Source organism: Seriola lalandi, unplaced genomic scaffold (assembly GCF_002814215.2).
Source record: "Seriola lalandi dorsalis isolate HSWRI2012SDOR001 ecotype SW California unplaced genomic scaffold, Sedor1 jcf7180002054898, whole genome shotgun sequence".
In the NCBI taxonomy this organism is placed as follows: domain Eukaryota; kingdom Metazoa; phylum Chordata; class Actinopteri; order Carangiformes; family Carangidae; genus Seriola; species Seriola lalandi.
The window spans coordinates 5,378,148-5,401,388 of NW_019525450.1; the positions used below are offsets into that span (position 1 = coordinate 5,378,148).

Genomic DNA, 23,241 nt, shown 5'->3' on the forward strand with positions numbered 1-23,241 from the left:
TACTGCCAGACATTTCAAATGAAAAGCAGTAGCGGAAAGAAAAATAAATAAATGCTTTTTCTTTTCTTTTGATTACTGTTGCAGGGTACATAGTGTCTGTTACAGTTCTGCAGCTTATTCATATATTTGACTTAATGTCAGATCCTTTTCTGAATTACAGTATTACTGTAGCTTAGTTAATTAAACTTACAAATTATAGAAATATCTAAGGCTTTGGTGTCACCTTTGCGTAGAAGAAAAAATGAACTTATGCAGTGAAGTGTAATCACAATCACCATCCTGCCTTGCATAAATAAAATGACTGTTCTCAAAAGTAATTCTTGTTCTACATCAGGTCAAATACTGATTTCTGCATGAGTTTTAATTTATTTTTCATTTATTCATTTTCTTAGAGTTGATGAAACCACCGTCATGTCTGCATGCTAAATGGCTACACTAAATGCTGAGCTTAGCTTAGCATATACACAGAAGGCAAGGGGAAACAGTTAGATTGCCTCTGTTAAGCTATGTCCACTTACAACACATGTGGAGGAGCCACATTCAGTATATTTCTGGTCAAAACTGCACATGCAAGTGTAACTACTGTGCAGTTGTGACATGTGTCTGTTAGTTATAGTTTTAAATTTCTGCATAACCTAAAGTAAAACAATTTAAAGTGATGTCATTTAAGGTTAATGTTATGTGAAGCTTGTTTTTTTTTTTTTAATAATAAATGTGTCAGTTTCATGTCAACAGTAGTGTGCTGGTAGATTTTGTGCTGGTAGATTTTAAAAATAGCAAAATAAAAGAGGAAAAAACAGACATTATTTTGCAGTTAGCTACAAAACCACTTTATTGAAAAAGCAGATTATGTCATCTACAGTTAAATGATACGTCCCGATTTTTAATACATTAAATAACTTTAGACTTTTTTCATGTTTAGATAAATAGATCTAGTTTCCTTTTTTTATGAACCATCTAGGCAATCAAAATACAACAGAGATACAAAAGATGTGTGACAGGTGTCGAGATGTGCTTATTGGAACTACCAGTGGGAGAAAAAGTCCTCTCTTTCCACGTGATTTTTGACAGAAAAATAAAATAAAAAAACTAGCCTCTTTATGTACAGGGTAACTAGTTGTGTGCTATCAATAGAAACTGAAGTAGTACTTTTAAAACAGGTGAATTAAGACATCTTTAAGGGGGATACACTCTGGTCTTGTTAAGTTTTTCTTTGGGGGGGGGGGGGGGGGGGTGATATTGTGCAGGTAAGTCCAGAAAATGCCTCATTCTTCAAGTATAGCACACATTACTTGACCAGAACCCTCGTACAAAGTTGAGGTCAAACACATCCAACGACAAAGGTAATGTCACACATACAGTATGCAGTCCTTTTCTTTTCTGCTTTTACAAATATACAACCGGGAGGAAAACAAACACTACTCATTATTACATTCGAATGAATCTCATTACATCAGGTTACATTAAAAAGCACTTTCTGTCTGTGGTGACCCCTGCCTTCAGTCTCTGCTTCAGTCTCTGTCTTTGACACATTCAGTAGTATTTATTCAGACCTGTGTCTATTACAGTATTACAGTATGAGTAAGAGCTGGGCCAGTGTTTGCAAGTAATAGTTGGTGGCTGTTTTATTCAGGATTGAATACCAGATGGGTGGAGTTTGCTACAGTCAGAGGATGATACATTTATCAGCTACAGGAACATTTGCTGCAACATGTGTAAACCCCATCAATGTGGTACTAGATAGAAGATAAAACATATACCAAGAATTAGACACAAACCTCTGGAACAAAGTGGATGATGGACAGACAGCAACATCGAAATCATCACTGGGTTATAACAGAGAGAGCAGGGGTCACTGTGTTGGATGCTGTGCTGCCCTGCAAACACAGTGAGGTGCATGTGCCATGGCCCTGCCACTAGTACACACACACACACACACACACACACACACACACACACACACACACACACACACACACACACACACACGTACTTAACACATTTGCTCATATTTGAAATAAGCACACATCGTTAGGGTTTATCTGATAAATGTGCAGCAGCTCAGATTTTTGCCTGATGCAGGAATGAAACAGAAGTTCCCTCAAATATCTTGAATTCTGGCTCACAACCTTTCATATAGAGGGAATGATCTATCGAAGGCCAATCCTATAAAACTCATTAATAAAAAAGAAACCCAGTGGAGAGGGGTGAGACTGCTCTTCCAGCACCACCACAGCTTGGAGTTTTAAGTTTTGTTTTTTTTGTCTCGTGTAGATTTTATTTTGCATATATACACATACACACAATACTCAATCTAACACATCCATGCAAGCGCCTGCCTGCACACAGACACACAGACATGCACACGTTCACGGACGCACACAACCAGCAAGGGAAACATGGTGGGGGCGACTCCCTAAAAACGTGGGTGGGACCAGCAGCTCCAGGTTTTCAGGGACGTCCCCCCAAAACACAACAGCAGACTTCATGGCAGATCAGGGGCCTGTACCACAAAGCGAGATTAGTGGGTTATCCAGCTATCTTTGGGCTCAGGTTTTCTAGTATCACAAAGCTGGCTCATCTTTAACCAGGGTAGATCACCATGGTAACATATGCTGCACGGCTAACCTGCTCCGGAGCAGGTTAACTTCAGAGGATAAGATTAAAACCACTGACCAATCACATCACTGGAAAAAAAGCGAGGTCATGATTCCTACAGGATCCTAACATGGACAAAAAGAATTCACGATAAAGTGACAAAAAATAAAGAAATCGGCATTTTAACTGTACAAAGATTCTTTCAAGACTAGAATCAGAAAAGCATGAAAAGACTTGATGATGTGATGATAACTGGAAATAAAAACTAAACCCAATTACAATCACTTGTAATTGACACCTCCGCCTCTTCCACATGACCACTCTCATGGCCAGGTGAACGCAGAGTTAACAGCCAGTTGATGACCAACTTTGTGATACAGGTTATCCAGGACGGCCGATGTTAGGCTCAGCGAAGCCAGATAACCCTGAAGAGAGCCAGACAGAAGTTGAACTTGCCTCGTGGTACAGGCCTCTGAGCGAGTCATGCAAACTACCTGTTCTGTCTTAAGGCATGCGGACAAGTGGAGGTTCCTCGTAGGAACGCACTGTGTTCTCAGTGCTCAAAAACCAGTGTCTGAAAAACATACCAGGAAACAGTGTCCTGAGTAGACCTGGACCAAAAGGTATTTGAAAATCATCACGCAATGTTTCATTCCCCTTTGTGTACCAGATGATGAGATGCCACCGTCAGACAGTGGAGTGAGAAGTGTCACTGACAGAAAAATTACTTTCTAAGTCACCTGAGACTTTCCACATTTATGCTCTTTAGAAGGAATGTAGCTACTTCATTCTGGCAGGACAAAAGAAATCTTTTACGAAGATTTCATGTGTCGACCTACAGATCAATAAACACTGCCAGTCTGTTTCTGTATAAATATAGATTAGGTTATTGACACACGTAAATTGACTATTTTTTTATTGAAACGATATAAATCTGTAAATAGCAGCACACAACATGGTGTACAATGGTCTATTTGTTTTATCCTTCTGTATGTTTTTAACAAAATAATTTAAACGGTCAGCAAAAGTGTTTCCAACCAGCTCTTTTTTTTATAGCTTTCATTCTCAGAGTAATAACAGTTTGCACTTTCTCTGCTTTCTATGACGACTGCTGAGAGGCTTTTAGTGTTCCACCAAAAGCCCCAAATTTTCAGATTAATCTTACAGCTCTGCGCGATAGTTTGGCACAGCGATCACACCCTCAACAGAAGGTCAAAATTTGCTTTTTTGAACGAATATATAATAAATATATAGAGAAGTCAAGATCTTTGCCATTTCCAATTAAATAGTTAAAACATATTTCAATTAACTTAAACTTTGTTTCTCACTTATACTTTCAATTTTAGGGCATTTACAATTGGTACAGTGCTTAAAATTAAACATAAGACAACAAAATTTAAAGCGTGCAGAAATGTTTGGCAGTGTGTGTTATAGCTGTCTACTGTCAACAGAGGGAGGGGTTATGCTGTTTAAAACGAGCTCATTTGTTGTCAGATTTGGGAACTAGTCATTTGGTACTCAAAGTGGAATAAAACAACTGCAGGCAAATACTATTTGAGCCAAGTCTGCTCCTTACATAGCCTGTGGATCTCTGACTCACTGACAGACATGAAGAGGCTCTGTGTCCTGGAGAAGAAATGATACAACAGACCCAAAGTCTTCGGAGGCTTCAGACTGCGTAACAGACAGACAGTGTGTTTCACCTCTGAATCTATCCCGAGCGCAGCAACAAGACAAAAAAAAAAAAAAAAAAAAAAAATGAGAATCTACATCTAGGATCTTATGTGGAAAACATCTGCAAAATATATATTCATATATAAAAGACAATCTATGTGCATCTAAAATTTTCTTTTTCTGTCATAATATAATCATTAATTAAGACACTGCTTGTGAATCTCTCGAGGTCTCATCTAAGATTTCTAAGTGGAATGTCAGTCGGTCGTCTGGGCTTGTGGTGCTACGGTGCATCTGTTATGTTGGGGTGGTGCAGGGTGAGGGGCGATGAGTCAACAGTTTTTTTTTTTTTTTTTCTCATAGCCCTGTGTCGTGATGCTGGGTGTCCTTTGCATAGCCTTTAGCAGGGCTCCATTTCAGTGTTAATAGCTGCACAGAGAGGGCCTGCTCTGAAGGCACAGCATGCCCACCCTGGGGCCTGTCCGGTCCAGCCAGAACTAGAATGTAGTGGCTCGTTCCCTGGCCTTCCTGACGGCGAGATCAGCAGCGTTCTCAGACGTGACAGCACTGGTGAATCCACTGCGGTAAACCGCTTCAGTCAGAGCACAGGAATGAAAAACATGGAAAGCAAGAGAGGGAGGCAAGGAGAGAGATGAGAGTTTGCGTTCTCTCTTCCGATCCAAAAACCCTCTCTTTGATGAATGTGCAGGGGTCAGGAGGTGTGACGTCACCGGGGGCCTCTGGATGAGCTGGCGTGTTGGCTTTCAGGGTTAGGCACCCAAGGGGAAGGGGGGAGGAAAGGACCAGAGATGGAGGAGGAGGGGGACCCTTTTTCCCAGCCCTGTCATATGACAGCAGGGCTTGTGGTGGGAGCTGCACTGTGTGTGTTAGTCCACGGCCTGGCTGTCCAGCTGAGGACTGGGGCAGAAGCTCAGATGGCCACACAGAGGCTTCTCTGGAACTGCTGGAGGGGGGGTAGGCCTTTTTTTGCCCACTGCTGGTGTCTCAGATCACCTGGGAGGCAGGGCTTGGTTGCTGCCCACCCTCCTCCGCCTCACAGCTCAGTGACATGGAGGGGATAGCTGGGGGGCGGGTGGGCAGGGACCTGTGACTGGAGCCGATGGATGTGGCAGCTGTGGCAGAGCAGGTGGCCTTCCAGTGGATAACAGCGGTGCCCCTCCTCGTCGTTTAGCTTGAGACCACAGTCCTAAAAGAGGGACATAAAAACAGAAATGTGAACACACCACAAACACAATCAACAACCAAACGCACATGTGTGTGGCTTTGTTATAACATCTCTTTATAAGGAATAGTTTGAAATTTTGGGCAATAGAATTTTTCACAATGTAAGATGAGAAGAAGGTACACTACAGACAGCAACCTGTTAGCCTAGCACAAAGACTGTATCCTTGGACAGAGCCAAGCTAACAGTTTCTCCCTGTTTCCAGTCCCTGTGCTTCGCTAAGCTAAGCTAAGCTAACCTGCTACTTGCTGAAGCTTCAAATTTAATGTGTAGGCATGACACTGTTAAGGATCTTCTCATCTAACTCTCTGTCAGAAAGCAAAACAGTGAAGCCTATATCTGCTGAATTACCACATTCACTGTTGTCACAGACAGTGAATGATTACAAGTAAACTTAAATTTGTGAGAGTGAGTTGTTGCCCCGAATGAAAGGGCAATCAGGGTTCAATGAGGTGCAGGATGGATGTATGCATTAATACAGTGACTTCAGTCATGTTGATGTTTTACTGGACCCTCTGATACAAGTGACTCACATGTTCCCATCACAGACGGTGTGCAGGATCATCCTGAGAGAGTCCTGACGCCCAGAGGTAAAGAAATAAATATGAATGAAGCTGCATTTGTGCATCAGTCAGGCCCTGAGCTTGACTTGTAACTTGTGTATCTTTTTTTTAAATTTATTTATTTATTTTTATTTCTTTTAAATGTCTGTGCAGGCTTGACAAGGATGGAAACACTACAAATTCCAGGCATTTATGAATGAATACATTGAACTCGTAGGAATTCTGTTCATGTCTGAGAGGAATGAGACACCAGGCTGGAAAATTCACTATTAGAAATGAATTTTCACATTACACATATGAATCTCAGCTGAATAATGTTAAAATAATTTATTTAAAAAAGAAAAAGAAACCAATAGTGGAGGCTCCTCCAGTGTCACAGTATCTGAAAAATGTGTTTTCTTTTAAACACGTAAAGAATTTACCATCACCAGGATGATGGAGCTCTGGACTTTACCCTTCCTCTGTCCTCCAGAGCTCGGCTGAATGATTATCCACTGCTTACACAATAATATGATCTATTTCTATGAAGTGAACTGTTAGCCATTCAGAGAAATTAGCAGGTCTTACCCTGCTCATGAGGACAGTAGAAATCCTCTGTTCCAAAATTTGGTCTTTACAATTTAGAAAATAAAATGCAGAATCACTGCAGGGTGTTGATTTGCTTCACTGAACCTTTCTGTCACACAACAAACCATCTGACAGGATGACTTGGGATTTCACAAGTCTGGTTTAAGCAACAAGTCCCCAGCTGAGTTCAGGACTCACTGCTGGAATGTGCTTTGTCAGTGAGTCATGATGTTGTGCTGTAACCTTGGGTTGGTATCTGTCTGTGTGTTTTTTCTGTGTGTGCGCGTCTCATTCATTCCAGCGGTGATTCACACTTGTCAGTGCAAAGTCTAGTCTCATCCCACGAATTGCAGCTCTTACCTGGGTTCACTGGGTTTACAGGACTAAGTGGATGTGCACCTGTGTGTTTGTGTATCTGTGTGTGTGTGTGTGTGTGTGTGTGTGTGTGTGTGTGTGTGTATCAACAGTGTAACTTGTCTGTGCAAATATTTGTGTGTGTTGTCTCATTCATTTAATAACGGCCTGAAAAGTTGAATCATACACAGTGATGCTAAATTGACTCTGGTCAATTCACATCAACGGTAGACTTAGACTGCTCTTAGTCATACGCCAAGAGTGTGTGTGTGTGTGTGTGTGTGTGTCTGTGTGTGTGTGTATGAGGACAGAGTGCAGGTGGGAGGAGCAGTGGCTCACCTCACAGTGGTAACACTCCACATGGTAGTCCTTGTCCATAGAGACAACGCGGATGGTTTCCTCTGAGCCCTGGTGGGACGAAACACAGTCAGACCTTCACATTACATCAGTCTAGTGTCTCATTCTAGTGATGGTCCAATAAGCAGCAGGTCTGGCAACACCAACACAAACAATTCGGCGACATGTAGTTAAAAGAGTGCTGTTGTACTCAATATCAGCGCTCATGGAATGCCTCTTGTCCAATCAGATTACTTGGTCAGAACTAACTGTTGTATAATAACTGATGTAGGATTTCAGACGGATCATTTCAGCTCAGTTTTAAAGTTTTATTTCAGTTATTGTCTTTGTAAGTTTTATCTTGTAAACTCACTGCTGTTGAGTTTATTTTCATAGAGCGTGACTAATAATAGATATTAGTACTTAATATTATATATATATTATATTAATAGAAACCAAGATGATCTAATACCTGATACCTTGTCTCACGTGAAACTATAAATCTTAAAATACTGTATATTTACTTTAAAAAAAGACCTCATCTGATGTTTATCTTTAAATCTTTATAATCAAGCCTGTAAGTTCTCATCGTGTAAGGTAACTAAACTTTAATTTATTAAATCTGATATTTAACATTTAAGCTTTTTAACAAGCTCATCTGTGTGTATTTAGTTGTTCGATTGGTTGTTCAGTTCAATACACTATGGTCCATTTGTTCAAACCAGGATGGATTTTTAGCAGATCATATTTCCTGGAGATAGCAGTATGTGAGATGTATTGGAAGTTGCATGCATTGAGATGTGCTCCTGACCTGGGCTGGAAGGATAGGCTGGTTGCAGGAGGCGCACTTGGGAGCAAAAACCCTGTTATGGAAGAGACAACAAAATTTACAGATTGAAATATTCACACGTCTCTGCATAATGTAAATCACCTGACTTCTTACTCCACAATTTACACACATAAACCAGAATCCTAGTTCTAACAAACACAAAAATAACAGCCACAGAAGGAAAGTGAGAACCATACATTTAATGTCTGTGTTGTTTCCATGTTTCAAATTTTCAAACAGCTTGTTTTCAAATTCCAGGCCATGCTCTGTCATGCAGTAATCACATTTTATCAGTGCAGCGTGCAGAGAGATGTTCTCCTTACGTGTGGTAGTCTTTGACACAGTAGATGTTATTCTCAACATCCACGGTGAAAGGCACTCCATCTAGACCCTCTTTACACACCACACAGCGGAAACAGCCTGGATGGTAGGACTTGCCCAGCGCCTGGAGGATCTAGACACCCACACACACGTAGAAAAAACACACAGCATGACAGTAAGACTTGGAATGAGGCCACTGAGTTCACGCCGTATCATGCAATGGACTGCCATCTGGCAGGTTTCTTTAAGTCCAGATTAAAAACATAAACTCAGTGAGTGTGGTGTAATGTCATGTGGCAGGAAGAGCTTTGTTATTACACATGCCCCTGTACGCAATCAGGCCCAAGATTGTGAACAAATGAAGATCAAAAATTAAATATACCAAGTCAGAATGCAAGCTATGTCTGCACAACATCATGGTAACTCTGCTTCACTTATGATAAACACAATAATGCATTGAGCAGATGCAGAAATTTATATTATTCATTCATGCATCCAGCAGCATGTCTTGCCAGTCCAGTTGGACAGAACGAGACACACTACAATGGATCCACATAACTCACATGGACTCTCTGCCTTTCATGTGATAAAGCTCTTACCATCTCCATGATGAGGTGACCACACACGAAGCACTTCTCAGCCGTCTGCTGGAAACCAGAGTACTGTTGGTGAGACAAGATACAGGATTGTTATCATCCTCTGTTAACACTGGAAATGTTTGTGCTGGCCATACAATCAGTAGATCACAACGTGCTCCAGACCTGATGAACATGTTAGACATGTTCAGTCTAAGAGACAGCTATGGAGGGCGCTGTTGCGCTCTTCAAATTAACATAAGAAGGTTTCTTTTAGATTCCTTTGTCTCTCAGCTGACATGATCATGTTCAGGCAGTGATGAACTGTGGTGTCTAACCTAATACATTTTTACCAGCTACGACAGCGGGGCTGCTACTGTTTTTTCCTTGTGAGTCTGTGAGTCTGTGTGTGTGTGTGTGTGTGTGTGTGTGGGTGTGTGTGTCATCATGGAGACGCTTACTGTATCAGGAACTATCACAGAGGTAATTTTGACTTTGTCAGGTGTTTATACTGTCTGTCTGTCTGTGGACAGGTAATGTCACCCCGACAGCATCATAACTGTGCCATAACCAGCAATCTCAACTACAGGTGTGTAGTTGAAATCAAAATGAAGGCTGAGTTCAAAGATGGGTGTGGTCTGACCCATGAGAACTGAGTGGTCATAATCAGTACTTGGAACATCAACATGTTGATGGCGGCTGGTGTGATCCCATCACAAGATCTTCTCTAGTTTCATCTTTATGGTCTTGAAGGTGGCTTCTGTTGTTTTTCTACACTGCCCGTACAATCATACAGTTGCATCCATTCACATTCACAATCTGCCATGTTTGGACAGTGAGTATCTCCACTCCACAGAAGAGTCTTCTGTGTGTGACAGGAAACAAAGCCGTCAACAGCTCCTTTCTCTTAAACCAGGAACGCAAGCAGATAATGAAGGTGACCATCTGCAGCTCACAACCCCCTTGGGGTCATGACCTGACGACTTTTGGGGAGGGGGGTGAGGGGAGACCAGGTGGAGGTGGTGAGGGGCAGCCTGCCCCCTGCCCCTGACATCTCTCCTCCGGATCTACCATCTGCCACCACCTCCCCAACCCCTGAAACACCCTGGGGTGACAGGCCAGACTGTTCAAGTCTCAGCCATAAGAGGTAGGTGGAAGGAGATTAGTCTCGTCCTGTCATTCAACCTCCATCATCAGTTCATCACTGATTACAAATAGGAAATACTAAAATTCCTGTTTTGCTAACAGTTAAACTCTAAGGGGAAGTTGCCTATAAATGGGAAGTCCTGACAACAGATTGGGTCCTGTGTTATGAGGTTATCTGGATTATAAAGCTGTTTTCAACAGTTATGTTACAGGAAGCTTTAGTAAGATATTTCCTCCATGTTCAGAATCAGCCTCTGTCACATATTAGTAATAGCATCACATACAGCTATAGTACACAAAACGTGCACATTTGCACAAGTAGCATCTTGTTGTGTTCATCATAAGTAAGTAAGTGAAGACACCATGAGAGCAGGCCCGATGTGTGCCCCATTAACCTGAAACAGATGGACCTGAGAGCTACAGCTGTCCTGCATGCCTCCTCCCACTCTTAATTGCAAGTGCTGGGGAGCAGCACGTGGGGTAATTGTGCTCCTTGGGGAAATTTGGGGGAAATTAGTGTGAATTGGAAGGGTGGTACTGAACTCCTAATTGTGGCTGCGATGTCTGTTTCCTCTGGAGGGTTGCAGAATGCAGTTGGAGATCCTAATCCCTTGTTCTCTGCTCCACCCACTCCTAATTCACTCCACCATGAGACAATGCTGCGTTGCTATCAGATAATCTGCTCATCACACAACAAAATCAATCATCATAAATACACAGGTGACTTACCAGGAAATCCTCCTCACAATAAACCTTCCCGTTGACGTTGTAGAACGCTTTCCCTCGCAGCCTCCTCCCTGAAAAGAAAGACAACAAATTAAATCTACATTCTCAAGTATGGAATTCAAGAGTTGAGCTGATGTGCTGCTGCAGATACACTATATGGCCAAAAGTATATGGACAACCCTTTTATGTACATTTGATCTGGGGTTGTTTTTCATAATTTGGGCTGGGACCCCTAGTTTCAAAAAAGGATAATATTAATAACATGAAAAATATTTTAGACAATTGTGTGCTTCCAACGTTTGGGGTCTGCATTTTCTTACTTTAACATAACACTGTCACCTTGCGGAGGAACACACAGCCTTGTTTTAAACCAAATCCCACCTTTGTAATGTACTGCGAACGCAGAGTGTGAGGCAGGCCCTATCACTAACATCAGTGCCCAACCTCACTAAAGGCCTGGTCACATCAGCATTTAAACGGCAAATTTAGTGACAAAGTCCAGTCGATTCAAATACATTCATCACGATTAGTGGATTTGCTGGCGGGGTGAAACTGTCACATTGCGTCCCACTTTGGTGAACTTTCACAAGGCTGACCGTTAGCAAGCGAGAGTCCAAAACAGAGGAAGTTATCGTAGCTTAATCAGCTATGTTGCATCTTCCTCTGTTGAAATAAGAAATGTTCCACAAAAGAAGTATACCTCAAATGACAGTTATGAGACAGGAAAGTTACTGTCACATTAGCAACAGTGCTATACGCAAAGAAGTTTGCAAAGTGACCACTAGCTTGATAGCTTTATTTTCCGTCTTTTTATTGAACACAATGGTAGACAATGTTGAACAAAATGCCAAAGGAGTAATCGTAACAGTAGAGAGATGAGCTAGCGAGTTAGCAGTTAGCTCACCGGCTACTGCAGTTCACCAAGCAGCTGTGCAGGTACAGTCACTACATCACCAGCACCAAGAGAACTACAGATTGATTTGGCTCTACCACTTCCCGTTGTGACCAGGATTTAAAATGCACCTGTGGCTAACCAGAAGCCACCGAGTCTTCCCACAAGAGTGGAGGCAGTATGTTAAAGGCAAATTCAACTGATTTACTTCTATATAGCTCTGTTCTGTCTAATAAATCAAAAATACATTCGTTTTCAAAGAAGATGTCTACTTCTATTACTAATATGTGTTATGATATGACTTCTTTGTCTAGAGAGGCACAAGCACAAAATAGCAGAGCTGGTTGTTTTCTAAAAGCCTGTATCTTAGTGTGATGGTTAAAACAGTGAATTTTAGATACAATTCTGTCACACACCACACTGAATAACAATTTCACACAAGTTCTGTCCACATCTGACACTCTACTATATGTCACAGTGTATGCCTCTTCCTTAATCTCTCTACTTTACAGCCACATGCAGCACGCTACCACAGAGCAGATGGCTGACCGAAGGTAGGGCAACATTCTGCCTGTGCCCCCCGTTTAATTACTTCGACCATTGATCCCAACAGGAATCCATTCACAACCCATACACAATCAATACAGCAAGCTGCTTTCCAAACCTCCCCCCAGAATCTCTCCTCTTCCCTACTCGGCCATTGTGCCCTGCTCACAGACAGACCAACAATAGCAGACTGGAGGGAGGATGTCCCCAACTTTGACACATGCATGAACGCAGGCAGTGCTGAAACAATTAGCATGTTGAAATGTATCAATGTATCTTGCTGCTAATATTGGCTTTACTCATTTTTCCACATCATTACTATATGAAGACTTTCTTTGTTGCTGGTTAGACTGATGAAGCAATTTTGTCATTTTGTCATTTTTATTCTTTTATTTAAAGAAATATAATTAAGTATAATTAAATAAACAACCATTAGTTGGAGTTCTACATCATACAAATGCATCCAGTGAAACATGGCCACACCACAGTGGGCCCTGGTTCAGCACGCTGGGCTTGCCACTCAGGGGGAGAGTCTGAAGGCTGAGTTCCTCTGAGTGAGCCTTCATTCATCAGAATCCAAGTGTGAATCCAGTCTAACAAGGAAACTCTGCTGCGGGCTGGCTTCTGCAGCCCCCTGCCATGCATCCCTCACAGCTCGTCCATTCAAATTCATTTAACAGCAGCGGTGTCTCTCTGGCAGCGCGATGACTTCACCCGCGGCTGGCAGACGAAGCACACGGATCTCATAAATCTGCTGGATTAGTCAGATTTAATTGTCGTCCCGAGCCACCATTGATTTTATGGGTGTCCCAGCATGGGAAAGACGTGGCCCCCCCTCCTCTCTTTTTAACACTGAAATTTATGCAATCGCTGTATTTCACACACAAACACAGTGTCACAATGCTGGGAGATGGCAATACATTAACACCCACATAAATGGCTGGAGCGGCCAAGGAATGCTGTCCACACAATAGGTGAGACTTTTAAGACTTTGAGACTGAGCAGCAATTAGCATTTTGGTAGTGTGGAGCAAAGAGAAAAGCAAGACTGAGGAAGAACTCCATGTGAAGCAACTCAGGACTTTGGCAAGGCTAAACTTGCAGGAGCAGTGAGATTATAGTGAACAGTGCAGCAGCAGGGGCTGCGAGGTGTTGCTGTGTGCTCGTCTGTGGCCTCTGCTCTGGAGTTTGGGGTCTGGAAGGTGAACACAAAGGCCTCAGCGCTGATGACTGTGTGGAGCGCTGCTAGGGGAGCGGGCCGACTGAGCAAACGGGGACATTCTTTCTGCCTGAGGTCACTAGCTGGTCCCATTCAACCCCCCGCACCTCTCCAACACCCCTGCTCTCTGCCCGCTTCCCTCACCGAGAAAAGGAGGGGGAGGGCTCCGTGCCTGCCTCTCTCTCCTCTGGCCTTTTGTCACCAGACAGCGCTGCAGAGAAAATTAAATGCACAATCTCAAAATAGACCTTTATTTTTAATTATAACTGGTGAAAGAAACAAAATAAAATTCTTTCAGTGTGGATATATAGTATGTCAAATATATATGGATAAAACCTGACTGGGCCTAAACAAAGTGGAAAAACAGAATAGTGCCTTTGGAACAGCTAACATAACTAAATGTGGTATCTTAGATATATAAACCAAAGGCAGTTGCCTCAATATGATTAATAATGGTACACATGATGATGACTCATTTTCGCCTCTCACTCAGTATGATCACAGTGTTACTGCTGAGGCTTTAAGACCCTGACCTTTGCCCCCCTTAATGCTGGTTTCTTGCAATTTTTGGTCATTTAGGAATTACAGCTCATCCTGCAAATGCACTCATTTTGAATGATGTGTGTTGCCATGGAAATGAGAGTTGGTCTGGTTCAAGAGGATTGATGTGTCACCATGGCAAAGGTATTATTCAGCTAAATTTTCCTCTGGTACAACAGCATGTTTGTGTTGAGCATGTTCACAAATAAACTCAAATGTGCTTGTTTCCCTGAACAAACCAGCAACATTTACTGGGAGAATCAAAGGCTGTGTGGACAAAGACATTGCACTACGGAGTTTAATTTCAGGAAATGTTTTTTTAATGAGTTTCCTGGGGGCTTCAAGCCAAAAACTTCAACACAGTTATTGAAGAAGGATGTTCCCCCTTGTTTTCTGGTCACAAGGTTTTGCTTCTTTTGTGCCTGGATCAAAGTCTTGTCGGATGTGTTGGTGAGTCACAGGTGTAATGATGATATTACACACTTGATGCACTAGCAACTTGTGACTTGCTTGCCTTAGGTTACATCCACACTAATACGTTTTAGTTTTAAAGCGCATCACTTTTGCTTCGTTTATTCCTGATGTCTACACTACTCCGGAGTTTTCAAGCCCCTAAAACAGAGACTTTTGGAAACGCTGCTGACCACACTTTAGTTTGAAAACTAACAGGTTGTGTTGTAGTCTGGACGGGCAGCAACAGAGACCTTTGGAAAGGATGTCGCAGACAGTAACAGTCGCTCCCTGACAAACTGTGGTGAATGCATTATGGATAACAAAATACAAGCGTTGCTGACCTTGCTGTTTTTGGTAGCAGCTATTGTGGAGTTAAATTCTGCATTTTATCATGCTACAACTGCCTTTGCTGTTCCCTGCTCGTTGTATTTCCTGCAACAACCAACTGCGTAGACAATCTGCTTCCTGTTTATACCAGCACGCGCATACTCAGTGTATGGATGGAGACTATTTCTGATACAGAGCTAAAACACTCGTACTGACAGAGATTGTTTTCCTTTCTAAAATCAAAACGTATTAGTTTGGATGTGGCCTTAACCAAAGAGTGGCTAGCACGTGTAAATGGCTATGGTTAGGGTCAAGGCTGGGGTTCAAGTCTGTTAATCTAGGTGGAGATGACATATGAAGGTCTAGCTATGGGGCATTAAAAAGGAAGCGTTAGCCAATAAGTGCAAAACTCTTCTTCTGTGGTGACTACATGTGAAAAAAAAAAACAGCTCTGGGACGGGAGCCGGCTCCCATCGTTGAACACATGACACCCCTGACATTTAATGCCGTTCTGCATTGACAAATGTTTCATGTTTGTTTTGAAATTAAGCCACACTTCCTCGAATCCTTCGTTGTTGTTCACGCTGACTGCCTCTTGCGAAAGCAAGCATTTTGCAAGACACGCGGAACTAAGTGGAAGGCATGGGTAAGGGAATCTTTAAGCATAAAGGCAAATGATGTCGATGGATCGAACCACATGGAACCGGTTCTCAACTGGAACCGGTTCCTGATTCCCAACCCTAGTAGGTGGACCGTGGGGAATAAAACATTCAACCTATGACACATTTCAAACACTGATGTACAGGGAGTTTCTGACTAGATAAATAATGTTCTACCTTTAACACATCTAAATTGTAAATGCTGCTAAAAAAAAAAAGGTGGGTTACATCAGGTCACATTCCAAGTAAGAGTATTTGTCAACTTCCTGTTGGTCATATGCCCGTTGAGGCGTTTCAACATGTGAACTGTTCCTCTTTGTGAAGGCAGCTTCCCTGTGCTGGACATATTCTTTTATCATTTTGAAAAGAGCTCCTCATCTTGACATGAAATTATGTTGCGTTTTTTGTAATACTCGGGATAACAACTGTAATCTCGGCAGGGTGAACCTATGCTTTAAAAAAACAAGATGGCATGGAACAGGCAGGTTCATTGAATCTTTGCAATTGAACACACGACACAACACATCCTCAAACATGAAACCTTTGGCACTGCCTACAAGCTATTACATCTGACTCTGGCTGCACAATCGGGTTGTTTAGTCAGAATGAGTAACAGCTGAGCATCAGTCAGGACTTCCCTGCATCTACACTGAAAGAGCTCACTCTCATGTCAAAATCAGGTTTCATCCTTCGGAAGCCATTTCCACTCAAATGAAGTAAGAGTAAAAGACAGCGTTTGAGAGGAAGTGTTTTCACACGTTTTTATAATCTGCTGACATCTGCACTAACAGACAATACAACAGGATGTACTGTATTCTGTTATTTGTATTTTATCACTTCCATTACTTCTATGTTTTGTCACTGACAATAAAGAGATGTATTGCTCTTTCTCCTGTTGGAGGGAGACGTCATTCAGCCTCTGTTCTCTGTCTCTGGCAGAGAAACCACAGCTCTGGCCTGGATAGAAGGACAGATAAATGTGGTGATTTTCTCACAAAGGAGCTTCAAACTGGTCTTTTTTAAACCATGCCATGGTGAGTCTGAGCAGGCCTGTAGCCTCAAGAGTATTTCTGGTGAAAACCCAGCCGTGGAAAGTATAGCACAGGCGGCGGTAAGCATATTATCCACCATGAATGATGCAGCTCAGCACTAGGCCCAGTTACATATCACTCTGTTTTGATCAGCAATGACTGCCACACCCCTCGAGCAAGCCAAGCTAATATTGAAACCAAAACACATTGCAACATTGTCTTATGTCATCCTCTGATTACAAAACATCAAGGCAGATTTACCCCCAATTTATCTGACGAGAGCATCAGGGACGAGGTGTGCTCTGGATCCAATGTTCAGCACAGAACATCGGGTAAGGTGAGTGGTTTACAGGTACGATTTTCATCTTCCAAACTGATTTCAGAAATGACTGTGGGCATTATGATAATTCTAAACCTGTTTGATATTTGCTCGAAATTGTCTTTTTGAGGCAAGCAGAGTGTGACCGCGGTGGGCAATGAGAGACAGGTCTACAAAGAGGGAAGAAGGGAAGACTTCCAAAGTGCAGTCTGGGTTTAAAGTACAGGTGCAGGGAAAAGGCTAGAAATGTAGCAAGACCTGCAGAGGCTGACATATCCTCGACTGTGCAGAAAAAGAAGAGATGTAGAGAATGAATGTTTGTGTGCTTCTCTGTGTAGTTCCCACTGGAAATGTAATGGTAATAATATCCTCTTGTTTATGATGCAATGTTATTTTGTAGACTGAGCGTGTTTGGGATGTGAATGTAGATGAGCTGTGAAATTTCCGCTCATGTATTTTTATACATTTCAGACCAGATTTTAAAACTCCTAAAGTCTGAGTCTGCCTTGTTTCAGTCACTGTGACCATTACATTCGCCCATATCATGCTCATGAGGACATGGACTGACAGTTTGGTAATGCAGCTGAGAGTGCAGACTAACATTTCCAAAGAGCAAAACAATACTGAGGCGTAATGCAGTTATAGCCTACAGATGTACCCACACTGGCAGGTGATGTCTGCCGTGGAGAGCAGCAAAAATTCATCTTCAGTCAACTTTTCCATTCCAACAAATGAAGACCTGAGGCACTGTGATTGACACTGGCACCACTTTACTGGTAACAAACACACATTCATTATTTTGTCATCTTGTTATAAGTATGTCTCATGTTTTTTGATGTCTTACTGACAATAGTATCAATCATTTACTCAAAAAAAAAAAATTACTCAGATTAGTCACTAGTGAAAATATTTAGCTGCAGCTCAAATCATTCAATAACAGAAGAAGAGGAACTTAACTATACAGCTACAAGCAAACTAGAAAGGTTAAATCGAGAGTGTCGAAAATACAAAACTGCTACAGGCTTGTTGGCTGACGGCTCACTGACCACCTGCCAATGAAAATGCTTGGCAGTATCTGACGAGATACTGACTTTCATAACAATATATTCACAGACTGGTAGGTCTTATCTTTTTACAGAATCTTAAAGATAGACTTAATGTGATTTATATTACAGCTTCCACAGTACTACCTTATTTTTATCACGGTCCAATTATTTCTAATGACACTGCTGTAATGAGTGTGCATGTAAACATACTGTATTACTCCAGAAACATAACACAAAGAACTGAACATTCCCTTTTTTCCAGCTTTCTCATTTCCACTGCCTGGCAGGTGCAACTGGTGGTGGTGAACGATTTGAGAAATTCAAGCCCCTGAGCTCTCTTCTGCTGCCAGTGCTTTCAGAGGCCGCTTGGATTACTGTAACAGAGAAATGAGTCATCAACCCTGCGGTTGACAGTCTGCTCATCCAGCCTGAAGCAGTGTGTTTATTTTTTTTATTTTATTTTATCCAGAGAAGGCATGCATATTTTCAACAACACCCTGCCTCACAGTCACACAGAAATATATATTCACTCCAGTTAACACGCATATATGTGGGAAAATATATTCAGTGGCAAACTGAGGAACGACCAAACTTCTCCTTCTGCTACAATTTCAGCTGCAAAGGGACACACATTCAGTAGTAGATGTGAGAGGAGGAAGCACAGCTGCAGCCTTAAATGCTATAACTGTGTCTGTTTATATCTATATATCCATGTCTACACATTTATACGTGCACTTCTCCGTGCATGTGCCGTTTCATGTGAGCCCCATGCCAGGGCTGCCCCCTCTGATAAGCAGGTCTGGTACACTTTGTGACTGTCTGATTGAGGTCCTCCAGGGAAGGCCGGCTGAAGTGGAGGGGGGTAGTTTGCATTCTTGGCCATTTCATGAAAAAAGGGTGCAACCATGGGAGTAAGCCAAGAGGAGGGCTCAATTATGCATGGTTAAACAAAGCCCAAGGCTACCAGCGAGCAATGTCTCAGCAAACTCGGCTTCACTCTGGAGCTCCAGACTCCAGGAGAACCCTACTCAGGGGCACAGGAGAAAAGAAAAAAACAACCAAAAAAAACAAAACAAACAGGGACGTAAGAACGTAGCTCCTGATAAATCACTGGATCGTGTTATGACAAGTGCAGGCACATTGAAACCAAACTTCTCAGAGACCTTCAAAACTCTGCTTAAAAGCAAACATTTCCATTCACATGAGGTCAAATGATGCATCGCAGTCTTGTTACCAATAAACCATCTTGAGAGCTGAGATGGCCTGTGAAGGCCGACTGAGCACAGAAAAGGACTCATTAACTTATCACAGACACGATTTCTCCGATATATGCAACAATAATTCTCTGGGGAGTCGTCTGTGGTTTTTGTCTAACAGCGATAGTCCTACATAGCTATTTTATGATGTAACTACCACCTCCCCAGTGAGAAATCCAGTCACTCTTTAAGAGCATCTTTAGTCCTCAGAGGATCTTACAGATATGATGATGAGAACCAGTGTGTTTACTTGGTTTCAGCACTGAAAGCTGACTTCTACACAAACCCTAAAAACATAATTAGGCACACTGAAACAGCAGTTACACCTTTAACCAGGTCGGAGGCTATCTTTCCACAGCAAACCCCACAACTTCAGCAACTGGACACTCGGCATCTGGCCCCTCTTTCTTCAGACACACAATAAATCGGAAAGTATGTGGCTTTGGTTACATGTAAATTATAGGCAGTTCCTCCAGAGCCGGAGTGGGTGGGGTGGAGGATCAGTATCCATGTATAGTGCACATATGAATGGAGGCAACCTGGCTAAAAAGCTCTTTCCCGACATCTTCCTCTTGTTTCCCGGGGAGAGAGAGAGAGAGGAGGGCTGGAGTCGGGTGACAGCGACGTCCAAAAAACACACACACAGATACACACACATAAAACCCATACTGTACTTTGAGCTGAAGAACAGATTTAATTACAGTCTTAAAGACTAAATAATGTCACCATTTCCTTTCTTTATGGCATTATTAGCTTGTTCCTGCCACAGAGAGAAGTGAGCTGCCCTGTGATTCTACTGAGCAGACTTCTGCCTGAGGTTTTTTTTAAGCAGCAGATGTTTTGATCCCGACTATCACACTACCTCAAACAGAAAGCTGGTGATACTAATGATGATATTTCAGCAGAGACAGCAGCGGCTGATTCCTAGAGCAAGGGAGTAAAAAAAAAAACAAAAAGAATCCGCAGACAGAAGGTGGAGACCCTGGACACAAACTGAAGCAGTGGCACCACACATTGTCCCCACTGTTTTCCATGGTTTCTGAGAATGACTGACTGACTGGCTGCCTGTAAACCGTGGGATGTATTTAAAGCATAAATACATAAATAAAACAAGCAAACATTTCTCCAGTGATTAAAAGCATATGTTGTACTGTGCTCATTAACGGCTGTTTTCTTCAGCTGGAGGAACAGTTGACTAGTCTGATATGTGTAGGTGATTATTAAGAGTGAGGGCATCATTTTCCTGGGCCAGAACCAGAAAAATACTGACAGAAAATTGCGGCAAAAAGGGTGTATGACACTGAAAAAGCTGTACAGGTTTGTGTAATCTAACTTACTGAAATAACAAGTCATAGATAAACATTTACTCGCTCCTAATGAAAAACGTTAACCATAGCAACTGCAACTTCCAACCACTTTGTGAGATGAAAGAAGATGGGCGCATGCCAGTGTTTGAAACGCAACAAGTTAGTAATGGCCTTTGCCCACTTATCAACAGTCAGATGCTACAGCTGCAGGTGTGGCAGTGATGCACACTCCAATAAAGGTGCTTAAAACCACTGCTGCAATATGCATAAAAATAACACTCCTTCTCAGAGTCGCAACACTCTGAACACACAGATGTCAAACACATATGTTTAGACTCAGTGCAACTATCACTTTCCAAGAATATCATCATCTCCAATGTGTATTGCAAATAAATGTCTATAAATCCACTTAGGAATCATAGAAAAGAGACGCTCCTTATGACTCCACAACTGTATCAAAATTAGTCATGGATGGTTTTGTGTACATACATAGAAACAGCTCATTTGACATACTTTTAAACGGTGCCAACTCGCGAAGGTGACAGTTTTGTCTGCGGAGATCAAATATAGTACAACAGCTGTGATTTAAAAGGGGCCATTTATTAACAGGCAGCTAATAAGAATTTTGTCAAGCTGGGAACACTGTAGGTCTGGTCTACCCGCCTGGTCTCCAAACATACAGTAGAAAGCAGACTGTGGGGCAAACTGTCAGTGTAAATTCACAGAGTGATGCAACACTGATGCTAGAATGCAAATAAAGGTGTCAGCGCACAGTTGACTGCTGCTACAGTCATGCCAGCTGAATGCAGGTGGGTCCATCCACATTTGCAGACTGGATGGTGAATCCGCTTTTATTGACAATCTTACTTACCACAGGAGCAGCAGGTGAAGCAATTTGTGTGATACAGGTTCCCCATGGCTTGGCAGGCTTGGCTGGCTCCATACACACCCTTCCCACATTTGACACAGATACCTGTAAAACACAAGAGATCAGTTAGTTCTATTATGTATGCTTGGTAATCTATCTATATGCAACAATAAAATAAGAGCATGTTACATCCTGTGGTGACGGAACATTTTATGGGAATCGTTTGTCTTTGTGAGATTTGAACATTGTCAGACTGACACGATTCTTTGACTCCAAAGCAAAGAATAAGCACTGATTTACCTCTGCTTTATAACTTATGTTATAACCTGTTTGAGACCGAATGGATGTTTAACTAGCTTGTACTATTCAGTGAAGATAATGTTTGCTGCAGCGCTTGTGGGCACCATGAGAATCAAACAATTGCTGGACATGCTGCAAGCTTTGCTGGAGCTTTGCAGGAAAGCTGATCAAAAAAAAAAAAAACTCTGCCAAACCTTGTGTGCATTCCTTTAATTATGCAACACTCAAATTAAATGTGAAAATGACTAACCTGCTTCAAATATCAGCACTACTGTATTTCCACAGGCAGATTTCATCCCTTGTTCTCCCTGCATCTTTTGATGGTCTTTGAAGACCAACACCACAATGAAATTCAGAGATGTCAAAGTAAGTCAGGCTCCCAGACATAAAACATGAAGCAGACTATTACAGATGCACAATTATGCCTTTGATGAAAGGTTAAAGGTTTTTTCCAAATTTCAGTTTGTGATTATTAACTCACAAGAAATATTTCTTAATGTGATTTCATTTCCAATTGCAGAAGTCTAACCTAAACGTCTGACATTTCCATGCATTACATCATACTGTTTGAAGGCAGACTGCTTCAGGAAAGCTGATCATTATATTAAAATATGCTGAAAGGAAATGCAGAGGACGTATGGGGATTGTCAGGAAAGACCAGAAACACACTGTTTTCAAAAAACTTCATGTGCTTTTTCCTTTTCACGAGAAACCCTGAATTGACTTTTAAGTGCATTTTAGTCTTTGCAGGTGGTAAGTTTTGACTAAACTGTGGTATAAAACATTTGTACTGCATATACATGAACACTCAACGAGCTGGTAGTCTGTCTTAGAGCCTTTACAGATAAGGATGGCACTGTTTCGCCCCTCTATTTTATCATATTTAGGGCCATTACCAGGATTTTAATAAAAATATTGAGGTCAAGAGTCCAAGCTCCCTCAGTGCATCCCCATCCACAACTAAGAACATTTTGTGCAGCCGCAAAAAATTCTGTAAAGATTTCTTTCTGCTTCTTATCTAAACAATATATCATGAACAGCTTCAAAGCCCCTGAAAACAAGAGAACAGGAACATTCTCAGTTACATTAAACTAACTACATAATAAACTGTCCATGTTGTTTGATCAGATTTGACTGACAGCGCTGGCAACATGAGCAAAAACCCCACCACTGTGATTAGATTGTGATTCAAGTGTTGCTAAACTGTACTGAAATAATTGACATCGCCTCTTTCCAACTGGGCCATGTCGCCTTCAAACTAGTGACAGGAGGACAGACAGACAAAAAACAAAAATACAGAAACCTTTCATGTAAAATAGCCATAAATGCAAAAGCCCAAATCTCAGAAACAATACTGATGACCTTTATGATCTTCATGCTAGCTACAAGCAGAACAATACTGATATGTTAGTTTTTGAGGGCTGCTCCCACCTGTGCAGCAAGTTGTCTACAGTGGAAGGTGCAGGTCAGGGGAGAGTTTCACTGGTGTTACTGGGGTTTTTCCTCTCGCTAAGGGGAACCTCGACATAAGTTGTCATGGATGGAAT

At 41.9% G+C, this 23,241-nt stretch overlaps 1 protein-coding gene across 1 annotated transcript in view; it reads right to left on the minus strand.

Moving 5' to 3' along the window:
- Positions 1-803: 803 nt before the first annotated feature.
- Positions 804-23,241, minus strand: part of wtip (WT1 interacting protein) — a 29,866-nt gene continuing 7,428 nt past the window's right edge. Inside the window, exons 2-8 of the mRNA XM_023429744.2 lie at positions 21,398-21,499; positions 10,936-11,003; positions 9,085-9,147; positions 8,488-8,618; positions 8,147-8,198; positions 7,339-7,407; positions 804-5,479 (exon numbers count right to left, since the gene is read on the minus strand). Of these exons, the coding sequence (XP_023285512.1) occupies positions 5,327-5,479; positions 7,339-7,407; positions 8,147-8,198; positions 8,488-8,618; positions 9,085-9,147; positions 10,936-11,003; positions 21,398-21,499 (638 nt within the window). The 3' untranslated portion in view covers positions 804-5,326. The remainder of the gene's footprint in view (positions 5,480-7,338; positions 7,408-8,146; positions 8,199-8,487; positions 8,619-9,084; positions 9,148-10,935; positions 11,004-21,397; positions 21,500-23,241) is intronic.